Source organism: Schistocerca nitens, chromosome 4 (assembly GCF_023898315.1).
Source record: "Schistocerca nitens isolate TAMUIC-IGC-003100 chromosome 4, iqSchNite1.1, whole genome shotgun sequence".
Taxonomy (NCBI): Eukaryota; Metazoa; Arthropoda; class Insecta; order Orthoptera; family Acrididae; genus Schistocerca; species Schistocerca nitens.
This window is the reverse complement of record NC_064617.1, coordinates 869,525,113-869,544,348: the sequence shown is the minus strand read 5'-3', so window position 1 is coordinate 869,544,348 and position 19,236 is coordinate 869,525,113. Positions and strand designations below refer to the sequence as shown.

The 19,236-nt window shown below is 40.5% G+C and overlaps 1 protein-coding gene across 1 annotated transcript in view; it reads right to left on the bottom strand.

Moving 5' to 3' along the window:
- The window catches only part of LOC126253349 (uncharacterized), an 80,977-nt gene extending 69,705 nt beyond the window's left edge, over positions 1–11,272 (bottom strand). Inside the window, exon 1 of the mRNA XM_049954619.1 lies at positions 11,014–11,272. Coding sequence (XP_049810576.1) covers positions 11,014–11,105 — 92 coding nt within the window. The 5' untranslated portion in view covers positions 11,106–11,272. The remainder of the gene's footprint in view (positions 1–11,013) is intronic.
- Between the last annotated feature and the right edge of the window lie 7,964 nt (positions 11,273–19,236).

Here is a 19,236-nt window from a genome sequence, read left to right as displayed (position 1 = left end):
TGACTCCATTTTTAACCAGCAGCCACTACAAATTAAGACACAAAGGAATTACAGACATTACCTGTGAGTGGGCATTGATTTAAATCAATGGCGAAAGTTTAACTATTGACTCCGTCTCTTCCTTGTCAGTACTGTGGAGGAGTATTTCAGATATCAGTCTCAGAAAGACATATTCCAAGAGGGTTACATGATTCCCTGCTGAAACTAAGGTTTTATGTAATTCATCAGCTATGTTGAGAAAGTGATTGTTAAATACTGTACATATATCTGACTTATATGTAATTGAAATATTTTTACTATGTACTGACTTCATATCCTTGACCTTGTGCTACTGTCCAGACACTTCCTTCATGAATGAGTTCCTTCCAAATAACGTTTTTAAGCACCTTACAGTACTATTTGTAATGGGTTACTGTAGCTCAATTGTTACTACTTCTGACATTTTGATATATTTCCCACTTTGTTCTACATGATATCCTTATTCCACAAGTCAGCTACTCAGGCTGCCTTTTACTGCTAGTACCCTGTTTTGAACATTCTAATGTGAAGCAACTTTCAAAGAGCATGAAAAATGTGTTAAGGAAAGCATTGTATTTATCATCTATGTTATCGGCACTATAAAAATCCTGCCACTCTTGTTCCTTAACAAGGTTCAAAAAACTCTCTATTGCCTTTGGATTAGCTTTTATACGTAGTTTCCAAGTATATATAACATTTATTTGTGTGAAGAAACCTTTTAGCATTAAAATTTGTGCATCATGGTCCGAAAGGCTATTCATCCTTTTACTACCCAGAATACCTACCTAGCAAAGAACAATGAATAAAAATATTGTTCGTGGTTGTGCTACTGTTTCCCTGCACCCTGGTTGGAAAAAAACACACTCTGCATGAGATCATGTTTTTCCTGCACAATCACACACAAAATTAATACTGAAGTCACCACATATCATTAATTTTTGGTAATCCTATAAAGTGAATGAAGAACCATCTCTAGCTTATGCAGAAATGCCCTAAAGTCAGAGTCAGGGGACCTATAAATAACTATACTTAGAAGTTTATTTTCACTAAATTCAACTGCCCCTCACAACATTCAAATAACTGTTCAGTACAGTGCTTTGATACAGATTACCAGCTGTTGAATGAGACTATAAAGTGATTAGAGCATATGGTACATGCTGAGATGTGGGTGATATTGTTCTAAATTAGGGGCATACAGAATTCCAAGTACTGCCACAGGTTGCAAACCCTTCACTGCAACTGTGTAAGGTTTGCAATTAAAAAATAACATACTGTGAGAAAAGTTGGTATTATGAATTGCAGCATCATGGTATGGAAGCAATGAGACCTTGGTAGGTTGTTGGAGGGAGTCAGCACCATATCTGCACAAACAAGCCACCTAATTCCTACAAATCCTGGGGAGGGGGGATCAGCTCTGATGCCAAGTTCAATCATATTACAGATGTGTTGGATTGGGTTCAGATCTAGTGAGTTGGGGGGCCAGCGCATCAACTGGAACTTACCACTGTGTTCCTCAAACCAGTTCATCACACTCCTGGTCTTAAGACAGGGCACTTCATCTTGCTGAAAAATGCCACTGCCATTGGGAAACATCATCATCATGAAGGGGTGTACATGGTCTACAATCAATGTATGACACTCCTTGGCCATCATGGTGTATTGCACGACCTCCACTGGAGCCATGGTTGCCCACGTAAATGTTCTCCAGAACATAATGGAGCTGCCATCAGCTTGTCTGTGTTCCACAATACAGGTGTCAAGGAGCTGTTACCCTGGAAGATGACCGATTCTTGCCCTCATACCTGCACAATGAAAGGGATTTATCAGGCTGTGTAATGCTCTGCCTCTGCGGTGGCATCCAGTGCTGATGGTCATGTGCCCATTTCAGTCATAGCTGTTGTGGTGTTAACAGTTGCACATGCACAGGTCATCAGCTGAAGAGGCCCATCGTTAGAAGTGTTCGGTGCACTGTGTGTTCAGATACACTTGTACTCTGCCCAACATTAAATTCTGATGTTAGTTCCACCACAGATCATCACCTGTTCCATTTTACTAGTCTGCCCACTCTACAGTGTCCAACGTCTGTAATGAGGGGTGGCTGCCCAACACCATGATGACTGGTTTTGCTGTGTGTTGAAGACACTCACCACAGTACTCTTTGAACACCTGGCAAGTCATGCAATTTTCAAAATGCTAGTGCCAAATCTCTGGACCATCACAATCAAATGCAGATAGATTGCATGCCTTCACCATTCTACACATGGACAGCACACTCAGTGATGTCAGATGCACCATGTGTGCATCTGACTAGCAGTCATTCCTTGCCAGGTGACGCTGCTATCGCGTGGATGCGTTTACATCAATACTAGGTTGGTGGTCATAGTGTTCTATCTGATCAGTGTATTATTCTACTTAACTATGCATTTCACGGAGGCTGTCAAAGTGAAATGTGTCAGGATGTTAACAAAAATAGTGCTCTTTCATCAGGAAAATGCACCTTTGCACACATCTGTCACTGAGATGTGTGTCATTGAGTCCTGTGGCTTTGAACTGCTTTGACACCCACTTTATTCACCTGATTTGATCCCACTCGGGCTTTCATCTCTTCTTTAAGCTCAAGAAACATCTATATGGAACTCATTTTCAGTCAGATGAGGTCATGGTTGATGTAGAGGCCTTTTTTTACCAGGCAGAAAGAAAAGTTTTACAAAGAGGGTATAATGGGCCTGCAGCACCAGTGGCAAAAGTGAGTGGCCCTAAAAGGCTACTATGTTGAAAAATGCCCATAAACATATGGTTTACTGACAGCCTTTGTTATAACTGGATCAAGAAACAGATCTCAGATTACTACAGCAGTCAGTATGAAACATTCATCTCTGAAACTATGAAAACTGAGTGTAAACAGACAAAATTAAGAAGTATTGTACAATATGCTTTAGACAGGTATATGCTGAGCAAGGTTGTGAGAGGATGGGAAAGACTAGGTGTAATTCATCAGCTGAGTCAGAAAGCTGCACTGAAAGCAAAGAGAACACCTCAAATTTAAATGTAATGAAAGTCTGGTTGAGAAACAAAAAAACTATCAAAGCTCAAATATGCAAAAAGAGAACTGTGTATAATTTGAAAGTTAAATTCTATCTACCAAGCTGACAAAAAATTATTAGAATTTTTGGTCTTATGTTACATCAGTAATGGAATCCAATCAATTAGTGACCACGCTCGCACCAAAACACAGAATGAAAGAGAGAAGGCTATATTCCATTTTCTAGAATTGTTACACTGGGGAAGATCCTTTCAACTGGAACTGGGGAATGAAATACAATAGAAGAAATTGGTAATTCAGAGTTCAAATAGTGAAGATAGTAGTGGAAAAAATTGTAAAAATGCAGTACCCAGCAGAAATCCCTAGACAACACAGGAGTACTGAATTCAAGTGCTGAACGAAGAAAACATAAATATACGGAAGGGGATAAAGATGGGATGGGCGGTGTGATACCGGAAGAAGAATTCCATAGAAGGCTAACAGATAGAGAAGATTGGACACAGTGACCTCTGTGGTGGCAGTGCAAGAATATGGACGATTTTTAATTTTGTTACTAAAACGTCCAGCTGATCATTGAAGCACCATCTGGCTGCTGTCTTTGCTTCATAATTACTTGTGAATTGCTGTCCTGCCAAGAGCTTCTTTAGCAGTCCAAAAGCATGAAAATTGCTAGGGGTAAGGTCTGGACTGTACAGTTGGTGGTCCAGAATCTCCCAGCGAACTGCCCACAGCTTTTTGACAGTTCTGATATTGCCACAAGTGGTCTTGCATTGTTGTGGAGCAGAATCACATTATCCACATTGAGAATCCCTCAGCACCTTCACCTGATGGCAGCCCTCAGACATGACAGTGTGGCACAATAACTGTCAGCATTGATGGTTGCACCTTGTGGCATGAAATCCAGCAGGAGCGGTCCACGGCTATCCCAGAAGGCCATTAACATTGTTTTCCCAACAGATGGTGCTGAACGGAATTTTTTTGTCACAGGCGAACCTGGACGTTTCCACACCATGCTCTGCTGCTTGGATTCTGCAGTATACACATTTCATCATCAGTAACAATGCAGTCCAGGAAACCTTCACCCTTCTTGGAGTACTGTTCCAGATGATTCAGTGAAGACATAATTCTCTTGCCTTTCATCATGTCATTCAACTGCTTAGACACCCACTGACATGAAATCTTCCAGTATCCTAAGGACCTGTTGACGATGTCGCAAGCACTTCCATCCGATATGCCAAGCTCCCAGGAAATGACCATGATTTGCACACACCGATCTGCTTTCTCCATTGCATCCACATGGGAAATGTTGTCAGTCAGTCATGAATGGGGCCTCCCTGACCACTCTTTGTCATGCAAGACTGACCGCCTTTATTGAACTCACACCACCACCACCACCACCACCACCACCACCACCACCACCACAACCACCTCACAGTTCTCAAAGCAAGAAAGTTTTCCCTATACTTGGGCTGCATATCCCTGTAGATCTCGATGGGCATTTGTCTCTTGCTCCATAGAAAATGAATCACACTTTGTTACTCTAATGCCATGGGCATGTGAAGCACAACCAGCATCTTTAACAACTGACAGCAGTGCCGTGTGGCAGTGCTACCAGCAGATATGGCTGGCATGAACCAAGATTAGATTGGATTAGATTAGATTAATACTTGTTCCATAGATAATGAATACGACACTTCGTAATGATGTGGAACGTGTCAGGTTAATAAAAGATGTCTGTACAAGATATTACATTACACAAAATATTGCATGACACTAATGTTTAAGTTGTTGTTGTCGTCCCCCCCCCCCCCCCTCCCGCCCCTTAATTTATATCTAAAATTTCAGCCAATGAGTAGAAGGAGTTGTCATCTAGAAATTCTTTTAATTTATTTTTAAATGTTAGTTGGCTATCTGTCTGGCTTTTGATGCTGTTTGGTAGGTGACCAAAGACTTTTGTGGCATGATTTACCCCTTTCTGTGCCAAAGTCAGACTTAACCCTGCATAGTGAAGATCATCCTTTCTCCTGGTGTTATAGCTATGCACACTGCTATACTTTTGAACTGGGTTAGATTATTAACAACAAATTTGATAAGTGAATATATATACTGTGAGGATCCCTAGATTCTTAAATAGATGTCTACAGGATGACCGTGGGTGGGCTCCAGCAATTAATTTGATTACACATTTTTGAGCAATGAATACTTTTCTACTCAACGATGAATTACCCCAGAATATGATGCCATACGAAAGCAGTGAATGAAAGTAGGCATAGTAAGCTAATTTACTGAGATTCTTATCACCAAAATTTGCAATAACCCTAATAGCATACGTAGCTGAACTCAGACGTTTCAGCAGACCATCAATGTGTTGCTTCCAGTTTAACCTCTCATCAATGGACACACCTAAAAATTTTGAAAATTCTACCTTAGCTACAGACTTCTGTTCAAAGTCTATATTTATTACTGGAGTTGTGCCATTTACTGTACGGAACTGTATATACTGTGTTTTATCAAAATTTAAAGAGTGTCCGTTTGCTGAGAACCACTTAATAATTTTGTGAAAAACATCATTTACAATTACATCACTTAGTTCTTGGTTTTTGGATGTTATTACTATACTTGTATCATCAGCAAAAAGAACTAACTTTGCTTCTTCATCAATGTGGAATGGTAAGTCATTAACGTATATCAAGAACAGTAAAGGACCTAAGACCGAATCCTGCGCGACCCCGTACTTGATAGCCCCCCAGTTTGAGGAATCAGCTGTTGTTTTAACATTACATGAACCACTTATTTCAACTTTCTGCATTCTTCCAGTAAAGTATGAATTAAACCATTTGTGCACTGCCCCACTCAAACCATAATGATTTAGCTTATCTAAAAGAATTCCATGATTTACACAATCAAAGGCCTTTGAGAGATCACAAAAAATACCAGTGGGTGATGTCCAGTTATTCAGAGCATTTAATAGTTGATCAGTGAAAGCGTATATAGCATTTTCCGTTGAAAAGTCTTTCTGAAAACCAAACTGACATTTTGTTAGTACTTTATTTTTACAAATATGAGAGGCTACTCTTGAATACATTACTTTCTCAAAAATTTTTGAGAGAGCTGTCAGAAGAGAGATTGGGCGGTAGTTGTTGACATCCGACATATGCCCCTTTTTATGCAATGGTTTTACAATGGCATATTTCAGTCTATCGGGGAAAACACCCTGCTCCAAAGAGCTATTACATACGTGGCTGAGAATCCTACTTATCTGTGGGGAACAAGCTTTAAGTACCTTGCTGGAAATGCCATCAATTCTGTAAGAGCTTTTACTTTTCAGTGAGTTTATTATTTTACTGATTTCAGAGGGAGAGGTTGGTGATATTACAGTTGTTTCAAACTGCACAGGTATGGCCTCTTCTATTAGTAGCCTTGCCTCTTCTAGTGAAGATCTAGATCCTATTTTCTCCACAACATTTAAAAAAATGATTATTGAAATATTTTCAATTTCTGATTGTTTGTTAGTACACTTGTCATTCAGTTTTATGGCACTAAAGTCTTCCTGCGCTCTTGGTTGCCCTGTTTCCCTTTCAATAACATTCCAAATTGCTTTAATTTTATTATCAGAGTTACTGATCTCAGACATGATACACATGCTTCTGGACTTTTTAATAACTTTTCAATAACAAGACAGACCCAATGCTGGGAATAAATTTGTTGACTTCCTATTTATAGCCGTAACGTGACTAAAAAAATAGGGGCAAAGGCTTTCTAATTTGCCCTCATATTATGAAGGGAAAACACACAACCCTCGTGTAATAGCCTACAGTATTTATTATTTTACAAACTGATGTTTGGCTGTTTCACCATTGTGTGTTTTTTTCCTTTACAATGCTTAAAATACTCTACTGAAAACCAATGAAATGATCAATTAACATACTTTTTTTGTATTCTTATAACTGACTCAATGGAACATTGGAAAGAGAATTATTTTATACATGACAAATCGCCTGTTGGCTTCTCCCTTTAAATCTTTGGTCAACGTTTGTTCACCAATTTCCATGGTATTTTGAGAGCACAAGTGGTTGGCATTGCTGAAGGCTCAGCCTCTATTGCTGGCAGTCAACCACCTTTTACAATGCCAGTGACTTTTGCTGACTCAATGTCAGAAAAATGGTTTAAAAAAATGTCAGCTGAGGATTCAGCTGAGGATTCCAAGATGGAGACAAACGGGCAATATATCAACAAGTGGCCACTCTAATGTGGCAGACATGGTAACAATATCATGAAGTTATCAATGACAGGAATGATGATCATCCCAATACACTGGCCACATGTAGAACATATATTCTGTAGATATCTGTTAACATGATTAATCTTCTTTCCAATTGTATCATGTTTGTAATTACCTTATGCTCAACTTGGATACTTCCTGGCTTTCAAATAACTATTTTAACTAAATTTACTTTATTAGAAAATTCCACAAAAAATTGATGATATCAGTTGCTGAAATTGCTTAACTTAGTTATGTAGACGAATATCGTTCATTACTAAACCAACATTCAGTAGCTTGGAAATTAATTTTGTTCCTAAAAAATTAATGGCTTTTTAACTAATTGTTATCATCACGTAATGGATAAAATTTTATATAGAAAAACATATTCAACAATGCCTCATATTAGGTAAAGAGGATCTCTGTTTACTGTAGAACACTTTTCAATGCTTGGACTTAAGTAAAAGTGTAAATTTTAGTTGTCCGATTAATCATTTTTAAGAACTAACAATGTATCAAAAACATCTTAATTATTGTATAAAGTACACACCTCAAAAAAAAGTTTTGCATCACCTTGGTTCCGAGAGTTCCAGAACCTGTACAGAAAATTGGAATAGAGATCAACACAAACATCGTTTCTACCCTTTTTTTTTTTTTTTTTTTGCTCATGGAAACCACACATTGCATGTTGTACCACCATACAGGAAGACCTTCAGAGGTGGTGGTCCAGATTGTTATACACACCGGTACCTCTAATACCCAGCAGCACATCCTCTTGCATTGATTTTTGCCTGTATCTGTCGCGGCATATTATCCACGAGTTTGACAAGACACTGTTGGTCCAGATTGTCCCACTCCTCAACGGTGATTCGGCATAGACCCCTCAGAGTGATTGGTGGGTCACATCATCCATAAACAGCCCTTTTCATTCTATCCCAGGCATGTTCGATAGGGTTCATGTCTGGAGAATATGCTGGCCACTCTAGTCTAGCGATGTCATTTTCCTGGAGGAAGTCATTCACAAGTTATGCATGATGGGGGCACGAATTGTCATCCATGAAGAATGCCTCGCCAATATGCTGCAGATATGGTTGCACTATCGGTCGGAGGATGGCATTCCCAAATCATACAGCTGTTATGGCACTTTCCATGAACACCAGCGGCATATTTCGGCGCCATATAATGCCACACCCCAAAACAGCAGGGAACCTCCACCTTGCTGCACTCATTGGACAGTGTGTCTAAGGCATTCAGCCTGACCGGGTTGCCTCCAAACACGTCTCTGACAATTGTCTGGTTGAAGGCATATGTGACACTCATTGGTGAAGAGAATGTGAAGTCAATCCTGAGCAGTCCATTAGGCATGTTGTTGGGCCCATCTGTACCGCACTGTACGGTGTCATTGTCACAAAGATGGACCTCATCAGGGACATCGGGATGAAGTTGCGCATCATGCAGTGTATTGCGCACAGTTTGAGTCGTAACATGATGTCCTGTTGCTGTATGGAAACCATTATTCAACATGGTGGTGTTGCTGTCAGGGTTCCTCTGAGCCATAATCCATAGGTAGCGGACATCCGCTGCAGTAGTAGCCCTTGGGCAGCCTGAGTGAGGCATGTCATCGACAGTTCCTCTCTCTCTGTTATCTCCTCCATGTCTGAACAACATACATTTCTTTGGTTCATTCCGAGATGCCTGGACACTTCCCTCGTTGAGAGTCCTTCCTGGCACAAAGTAACAATGGGGATGCAATTGAACTGCGGCATTGACTGTCTAGGCATGGTTGAATTACAGACAACACTAGCCGTCTACCTCCTTCCTGGAGGAACAACTGGAACTGATCGGCTGTCGGACCCCCTCTGTCTAGCAGACACTGCCCATACAAGGTTGCTTACATCTTTGGGCAGGTTTAGTGACATATCTGAACAATCAAAGGGACTGTGTCTGTGATACAATATCCACAGTCAACATCTGTCTTCAGGAGTTCTGGGAACCGGGGTGATGCAAAACTTTTTTTTCAATGTGTAAATACAACAGTGGAAGAAGCTGCAAAGTCTCAGGCTGAGGTTCTTTTTTTTGTGTGTTTTACTGGGAAACTTAATTCTTTAACATAACAGCAAATGGAAATATCCACCTGCTTAATACACTTCACTATAAAAATGGTCACCCGGGCAGAACTGAGTTACACTTCTTGATGAGATGTATTCATTCAGAGTAATTCTATATTTCATACACAAAAGTAGTGCTCTGCTTTTCTCACTGTCCTCTTCCTATTTATGTATGACTACTGGCTAATGTGCCCCAATTGTATTACAGTAAGTCACTTTACAGCACATACTAAAATATTACCGTTATGTCCTTTGACACACAGAGGCTCCCAAGATTGGAGAGTTACTTTGTAGCAGGGACAGATGTTTAATTTCGTAAATTATATGTCAGGTCTACTTAGCAGCCTAGATACTCAAGTGGCCATTTTCCTTTGTAAACAGCACTCATGGTGGATTGTTTGTCATCGTAAATTTGTTATATTTAAATAGAATTTGCAATTCAAGACTGCTATATAACACCCATTATGTGTGTGTGTTTGTTTATTTTGGTAACAACATAAACTGTCTGTGTTCATCTGTGTAAGCATGTGAGTGGTGAAAGTCAGCCATTTTAAAGGTACTTACACAGAACAACAAATGAGGTTGTCATATATGGAGGTACTGAAAGAAAAGAACAGTTTGCTGATCGAAATCACTGATTGGTTACCGACTTTCTGACAATGCAGTTCTACGCATAGTGTTCCTGTGAAGGTATGGAAACAGCAAATGCCATGTGTGAGCTTGGAGGACAGGTGTGACCAATTGCCATTATGCTCAAGTATCTTTAGGTTTGGTATGTTGATTATGTCAAGTTCATCCACACATCCACAAAGATGTGAACTACAGGCTTGTCCTGGCAGTGAAGGAACTGCAGAAAGACAGATTCTAAATTCTTGCCTTTTTTATGGAATAATTAAACACCGCTACAGTGATTTATAAAGTGGATTTCTTGATACTCCATCCCTTCCAAAATTACAATGTGAAGGATAGCCCTTTCCTCTGTTATTTTTTAACAGATGAAGCATTCACTTTAATCACATTATTTTGAATGGAATTAATCTGAAGAAATAAAAATATGGATAATCTGAAAATGTTTTTAAGTAGGTTTAGGAAAAGATTTTAATGCACATTTGGAATGGCATTACGAAATTTCTTTCACTATCAGAAAAAGCACACTTGATCTCTCCGAAAAGAGGAAGTAGAGTCATTGGTTACTGGGAATGTGAGTTACTTAGAGCTGGTTACAAACTGGTTACTTGCGAGTTTGTGCCTGGTAGTGCTGTGTGCAGAATTGGACTGATTCACAAATGAAGTGCTCCCAAGTGTCCTGATTCTAACTCGAATCAGAAATGAGTTGCTTTTGATTAGCTCCATGTATGGATAATCTAAATATTCAGAATACTTTCCCCAATTCATTTATGTCAAACAAAGAATGCCCTATTATGAAAAATATCTTTTACTGTTTTAAAATTAGCATGAAATATATGTATTTTTGTTATTACACTTCATAATAATTTTGACAGCATTTACTCACAAGAGAATTTGTTTTATAACAATCTGCATGAAATTCTGTTATGGGTCATGAGAAAAAATAACTAGCATACCTGTGTCGTAGTGCATTTACATCTGCCCAAGAGATCACAAAGGAAAGTATACACAGAATAGCTGTGTGTCTAGCATACATATGAATTTCCATGATATTGGCAAAGAAAAACACATACACAAGTTTTCCTGACAAACAGTTTCCCACTCTTTTATACTAGTTCTCAAAAACTTCCAAATTTTGACATGCAGCCAAAAACTTTGTCTCAGCAGTGCAGTTGACAAAACAAATATGGCAGTGGATGAGATTACTGCAGAGCTTCATGGTGTCTAACTCTGCTATCAGTAAGTCTGACAAAGGTCAAAGTTATCATAACTTCCTGCCCGAACAGCTGTGGTATCTGACACACTGAGCTTACGCATAAATACAAATTATATCTGTATGGACATGATCTGCAACATATAACAAGAAATTATGTAATGTTATATCAATACTAGGAACAGCACAAATACTAGCAAACATTTGTTAGTACCATTTGTTATCTTTGAGACCTATTTTGTTTGTTTTTCTGTTTGAAATCTATCACCTCTTTGGAAATAATTCTTTTCTTCAACTCGAGCAAGGATCAGTAGAGTGAAAATTGGTAGACTTTAATACTGAAGCCTTTTATCTTAGAATTTAAAGTCAGTTATATGTTCTTTTGACATCTCAGTACTTAGCTCTAACATTGTTTGTTCTACCATTCCTCCCTGCAAAGAAGTAACACAACAACCAATTAGGATGACTGTGGAGGCCCTGGCCATTTTCAGTATCACAAATATTGAATCCAGGATCACAGACAAATGTTACAACAGGTTTCTTACACACCATCTTCAGTTTTAGGTGAAAGATCATCAGGAACTGTGAGCAAAAAACTGATGACATTAAGCACTAATTTTCTTGAGTGGGAGGACATTGGAATGTGGCATTAATGACAAGAAACTTTTTGATCCTGTGATGACAAATTTGTAATAATTTTTGAATTTAAATTTCCTTACAAGTTGTACAGAACGGAAAGGGGTTGCGAAGAAGAAGAAGAAGAAGAAGAAGAAGAAGCTGAAAAACATTATTTCAGTGAACATTAGAATGTTAATCACTTTAAACAAGATCTGTTTACATTTTGATTGCCAGAATTTGTGTCTACTCTTTGAGATCTGAATGTTTCTGAGAAGAAGCTAATAGCACAGCTAACTGCCAGTGGCACCCAGGCTGACCAAAGCTGTATCCATACTATCCAATGGATTTCATTTACATCTACATTCATACTCCGCAAGCCACCCAACGGTGTGTGGCGGAGGGCACTTTACGTGCCACTGTCATTACCTCCCTTTCCTGTTCCAGTCGCGTATGGTTCGCGGGAAGAACGACTGTCTGAAAGCCTCCGTGCGCGCTCTAATCTCTCTAATTTTACATTCGTGATCTCCTCGGGAGGTATAAGTAGGGGGAAGCAATATACTCGATACCTCATCCAGAAACGCACCCTCTCGAAACCTGGCGAGCAAGCTACACCGCGATGCAGAGCGCCTCTCTTGCAGAGTCTGCCACTTGAGTTTATTAAACATCTCCGTAACGCTATCACGGTTACCAAATAACCCTGTGACGAAACGCGCCGCTCTTCTTTGGATCTTCTCTATCTCCTCCGTCAACCCGATCTGGTACGGATCCCACACTGATGAGCAATACTCAAGTATAGGTCGAACGAGTGTTTTGTAAGCCACCTCCTTTGTTGCTGGACTACATTTTCTAAGCACTCTCCCAATGAATCTCAACCTGGTACCCGCCTTACCAACAATTAATTTTATATGATCATTCCACTTCAAATCGTTCCGCACGCATACTCCCAGATATTTTACAGAAGTAACTGCTACCAGTGTTTGTTCCGCTATCATATAATCATACAATAAAGGATCCTTCTTTCTATGTATTCGCAATACATTACATTTGTCCATGTTAAGGGACAGTTGCCACTCCCTGCACCAAGTGCCTATCCGCTGCAGATCTTCCTGCATTTCGCTACAATTTTCTAATGCTGCAACTTCTCTGTATACTACAGCATCATCCGCGAAAAGCCGCATGGAACTTCCGACACTATCTACTAGGTCATTTATATATATTGTGAAAAGCAATGGTCCCATAACACTCCCCTGTGGCACGCCAGAGGTTACCTTAACGTCTGTAGACGTCTCTCCATTGATAACAACATGCTGTGTTCTGTTTGCTAAAAAATCTTCAATCCAGCCACACAGCTGGTCTGATATTCCGTAGGCTCTTACTTTGTTTATCAGGCGACAGTGCGGAACTGTATCGAACGCCTTCCGGAAGTCAAGAAAAATAGCATCCACCTGGGAGCCTGTATCTAATATTTTCTGGGTCTCATGAACAAATAACGCGAGTTGGGTCTCACACGATCGCTGTTTCCGGAATCCATGTTGATTCCTACATAGTAGATTCTGGGTTTCCAAAAACGACATGATACTCGAGCAAAAAACATGTTCTAAAATTCTACAACAGATCGACGTCAGAGATATAGGTCTATAGTTTTGCGCATCTGCTCGACGACCCTTCTTGAAGACTGGGACTACCTGTGCTCTTTTCCAATCATTTGGAACCCTCCGTTCCTCTAGAGACTTGCGGTACACGGCTGTTAGAAGGGGGGCAAGTTCCTTCGCGTACTCTGTGTAGAATCGAATTGGTATCCCATCAGGTCCAGTGGACTTTCCTCTGTTGAGTGATTCCAGTTGCTTTTCTATTCCTTGGACACTTATTTCGATGTCAGCCATTTTTTCGTTTGTGCGAGGATTTAGAGAAGGAACAGCAGTGCGGTCTTCCTCTGTGAAACAGCTTTGGAAAAAGGTGTTTAGTATTTCAGCTTTACGCGTGTCATCCTCTGTTTCAATGCCATCATCATCCCGGAGTGTCTGGATATGCTGTTTCGAGCCACTTACTGATTTAACGTAAGACCAGAACTTCCTAGGATTTTCTGTCAAGTCTGTACATAGAATCTTACTTTCGAATTCACTGAACGCTTCTCGCATAGCCCTCCTTACGCTAACTTTGACATCACTTAGCTTCTGTTTGTCTGAGAGGTTTTGGCTGCGTTTAAACTTGGAGTGAAGCTCTCTTTGCTTTCGCAGTAGTTTCCTAACTTTGTTGTTGTACCACGGTGGGTTTTTCCCGTCCCTCACAGTTTTACTCGGCACGTACCTGTCTAAAACGCATTTTACGATTGCCTTGAACTTTTTCCATAAACACTCAACATTGTCAGTGTCGGAACAGAAATTTTCGTTTTGATCTGTTAGGTGGTCTGAAATCTGCCTTCTATTACTCTTGCTAAACAGATAAACCTTCCTCCCTTTTTTTATATTCCTATTAACTTCCATATTCAGGGATGCTACAACGGCCTTATGATCACTGATTCCCTGTTCTGCACTTACAGAGTCGAAAAGTTCGGGTCTGTTTGTTATCAGTAGGTCCAAGATGTTATCTCCACGAGTCGGTTCTCTGTTTAATTGCTCGAGGTAATTTTCGGATAGTGCACTCAGTATAATGTCACTCGATGCTCTGTCCCTACCACCCGTCCTAAACATCTGAGTGTCCCAGTCTATATCTGGTAAATTGAAATCTCCACCTAAGACTATAACATGCTGAGGAAATTTATGCGAAATGTATTCCAAATTTTCTCTCAGTTGTTCTGCCACTAACGCTGCTGAGTCGGGAGGTCGGTAAAAGGAGCCAATTATTAACCCAGCTCGGTTGTTGAGTGTAACCTCCACCTATAATAGAGTAAAATCATCTGACAGGCAGAACTACGGGATAAATATAGTAACAAATGAAACTGCTACTAGCTAAACAATACATTACAGCTTAGGCAAATCAGTAGATCCAAGAGAAGACTTATTTAGTATCTGTCATAGCAGATGTAAGAAGATATATAGACAAAAAGAATGAACTTCTAACATCAATAAACAAAAATGAAAGGATACCAGAAATTCCATAAAACAATCACTAAACTTAGAAATAAGGTTAGTGAAAAAAGTATAAGCTTACAAGTATCAGAGCAGATTTGTGACTGGATTGATTACCTCCTTGCATTTGCTCTTAATGGAAAAAATCTACAGATCTAAAGATAACTTCCAGAGTAACCCAAGGAAGTATGATAGGGACCACTACTGTTTACGGTGTGTATAAATGACCCAGAAGGAAGTGTCAGAAGCTCTTTAAGACTGTTCACAGATGATGCGGTTGTCTATAAGAACGAATCGATGCCAGAAGACAGTACTGATTGCCAACATTACCTAAAGAAGACTGACAAAAAATGCAGTCTCTGGCAGTTGACTCTAATATAAATAAATGTGACATATTGCACATACATAGGAAAAGAAATCCACTGCTATAGATCTACACTATTGATCACAAATTTCTGGAACAGTAACCACTGTAAAATATCTAGGAGTACATATCCAGAGTGACCTTAAGTGGAATTACCATATAAGACACATAGTAGGAAAAGTAGATGACAGACTGAAGGAAATGTAACTCGTCCATGAAAAAAGTGGCTTGCAAGGCACTTGTTTGACCGATTCTTGAGTACTGTTCATCAGTCTGCGACCCTTATATCAGGCAGGACTGATAGAAGACACAGGGAAGATCCAACAAAGACCAACACATTTCGTCACAGGGTTGTTTAATCAGCATGTGTGTGTTACAGATATGCTTAAAGAACTCCAGTGGAAAATGCTGCATGAAAGGCATTATGCATCACAGAGGGGGTTGCTATTGAAATTTCGAGACAGTACTTTCTGGTATGGTCAGACAACATATCTCACAGACACACCTTATGAAATGACCATGACGAAAAAAACTGTGAAATTAGAGCTAATACATGGGCTTACCAATAATCATTCTTCCCATGCACCATTCGCGAATGGAACAGGGAAGGCAGGGGATCAGCTAGTAGTCCTAGAAGTACCCTCCACCACAGACCATCAGGGGTCTGTGGAGAATTGAGGTAGATGTAGATTAACAGGAAATCCATTATTCTAGGGGGCTTCACAGCTTCTTGTGAAGCTTGTCGTCAACTGTCAGTCACAGCTGACAAACAACAGTAAAATTTATAAACACAATACTAGGAACAGGAATGAGTTGCACAGCTCACTACCCAGTCTTAGCATGATACAGAAAGAAGTGAGATATTTGGCCACAGAAAGTTTTGGCCGCTTACCTAGCAATGTGAAGAAAATTAACTTTGAACATAAACTGAAATTATACCTGTTTGACAATTGCTTCTACAAAATTTGTTGATTGCCTCAATCACAAAGTTTTTTGAACAGTGTTATCAGTTTTGTCTACACAATAGCAAGCTTCAGTATCTACATTTGAAGCAGAAGAGAAACATAACTATCTCATACAATAAGAGATAAATAAAGGACAGAAAATATAATACAAGCATGATGCTGCACAGAAACAAGTCACAACCATGTAAAAATAATATAAGCCAGAACTGGCACGACTGCTTCAACCAGACATGTACAGGATGCAAAGTTATCCTAGAGGTTGTGGATGCACACACAATGTACAGATGATTAAAGAAAGTAATTAAGAGGAGGTTCATGTATACATGCATCAATGACCTCTAGGATAGCTTTGCATCCTATACATGTCTAGTTGAAGTATGCATGGCACTTTAAACTCATTATTTTTAAATGGTTATAAAATGTTGCCGTTCAGTAGAATGAGAGGTATATCATGCTTACCTTACATTTTCTGTCCTTTGATTTTAATCTCTTACTGTAGTAGATAGTAACGTTTTTCTTTTACTTCTATTGTACAGCCTGAAGACTGCTATTGTATAGCTGAAACCAATAACTCTGTTTTTTTTTTAAAAAAACTCTGTGATCAAGACAAATAAATAAAGAACCATGTACACCACATGGTCAAACTCCAGTCAGTGATTTCTTCTAACTCCATAGAAGAATATCTCAGTGTGTAATAGTGAGGGGGTCACAATTATGATCTATGGAATACACAAAGGATAAATTGTACTCACCACACAGAGGAGGTTGTGAAAGGCACACACGCACACTAAAAAAAATAAAAAAATAGTAAAAAAAAAGACTGCTAGATATTATTAGCTATCACTCTGAGTCCTCCATCAGATGTAGACAACACGAAACCCACACATATTCCCCAATACCCAACTCACATATGTACGGCCACTGTTGTCTCTGGTCGCCAAAGGCCGATAGCGACTGTGTCTGAGGCGAGCAGCGATCTTTGCCAGTATGGGTAGTGGAGGTATGAAAGGGTAGGAGACAGGGAGGGAGAGGAATAGCAGGGCAGGGGTGGGGGTGAGAGTGGGGTTGGGGGAAGGTGACAGTGCTGCCTGTGGGAGCGAACAGGGTTGTGGTGGGGCAAGATAGTGGGCTGCTAGGTGCAGCATCACGAGGCTGTACTGGGGGAGGGGGAAGGGTAAAGGGGAGAGTAGTAAAGTAGAGAAGGGCAAAGTGCTACGCAGACACACTGCTGGGAATGAGAGCAGGGAAGGTGATGGGCATGTGGAAGAAAGGAAGTAGCTAAGTTTGAGGTCGGGATTTACAGGAATGCAGGACATGTTGCAGGGAGTGCTGCCATCTGTGCAGTTAAAAAAAGATAGTATCAGTGGGAAGAACCCAGACAGCACAGGCTGTGAAGCAGTTGTCAAAATTGAGAGAATTATGCCAGCACATTGCTCGATGACTGGGCAATCTAGCTGGCTCTCGGCCATAGTTTAGCTGTCGCTATTCATGCAGACAGACAGCTTGTTGTGGTCACGATCACACAGAATGGGGCACTGTGGTTGGGGATAAGCTGATAGATCACATGGCTGTTTTCACAGATGGCCCTGCCTTTGAAGGGGTGAGTGATGTCTGTGATGCAATTGGAGTATATGTAGTGAAGTAAGTATGGGACAAGTCTTGCATCTAGGTCTACTGCAGGAATACAAGCCAAAGGGCAGGGGGCAGGGGGCAGGAGAGGAGAAGAACAGATATGGATATTGTGTATGCCGGGTGGGCAGTGGAAAACCATTGCGGGAGGGGCAGGGAGGATATTCCTAAGTTTGGGGCACAATGAGAGGTAGTCAAAACCCTAGCAGAGTACTTGTTTATTTGCTCCAGTTCTGGGTGGTGCTGGATCGAGAGTGAGGTACTCCTTTGTGGCCAAAAGTGGTATATGAGAGATTGTAGGTGACTAGAGAGATAAGGCACAGGAGGTCTTTTTCTGGGCAAGTTGGAAAGGATAATTTCGGCCAGTGAAGCCCTCAGAGAAAGACCTTCATCCCACCAACACCAGCTTTTCTTAACTGCATAGCTGGTAACTCTCTGTGCAACATATTCTTCATTCCTGTGACACCACTAGCCCCACCCTCCACTAGTCACTATCTTCCAGCTGCCTACCCCCTCTCCAGCACGCACACACACACACACACACACACACACACACACACACACACACACACACACACACACCAACCATTGCACCTCCACAGCCCTTTCCTCTCCTCACACCCTTCCCTCCCCCTTACCACAAGCACTGGCTCCCAGTGTTGCACCTAGCAGCCCACTATTGTATCACCACCATGTTCCTACGCACTCACAAAGCAGCACTAACATCTTTCACCATCTCTACCCGCTATCCCTCCCCACCCCACCCTCTCTTGTGTCGCCGCTACCCATACTGGCAAAGATGGCTCCTCATTTCAGAAAACAGTTGCTAACACCTCGTGATGACATTGGCCATGCATGTGTAAGTTATACCTGTGTGTGTGTGTGTGTGTGTGTGTGTGTGTGTGTGTGTGTGCACCTTGTTTGGTTTCTGCCTGATGGAGGACTTAACAGAGTCCCATAGCTATAAGAATTCTTGATAGTCTCCTTGGATCTGTTGCTGGATGCTAAAAACAACATGATTCAATTCAGCGATTCATCTGCCCGCCAATTTTGCAGAGAACACTGCTGCTGAGTCACACTGAAAACTGATGCTGAGGCTGCAAATTGTTGTCCTGCATAAGCCTACATATCTAGCAGTGTTTTCAATGTGCCTGTCAGCCACTGAATGCCTTCTTTATGTGGTGAGTAGTGATGCATCCTTTCCATATTGTTATTATTCCAGCCCAGATTTGCCATTGTTTAGCAAGTTTATTACAAAACAGGTGGCCAGTATTTGCCTTCAAAAGATGAAATGTGTGGTACTGCTAACAGTCACATTAAAA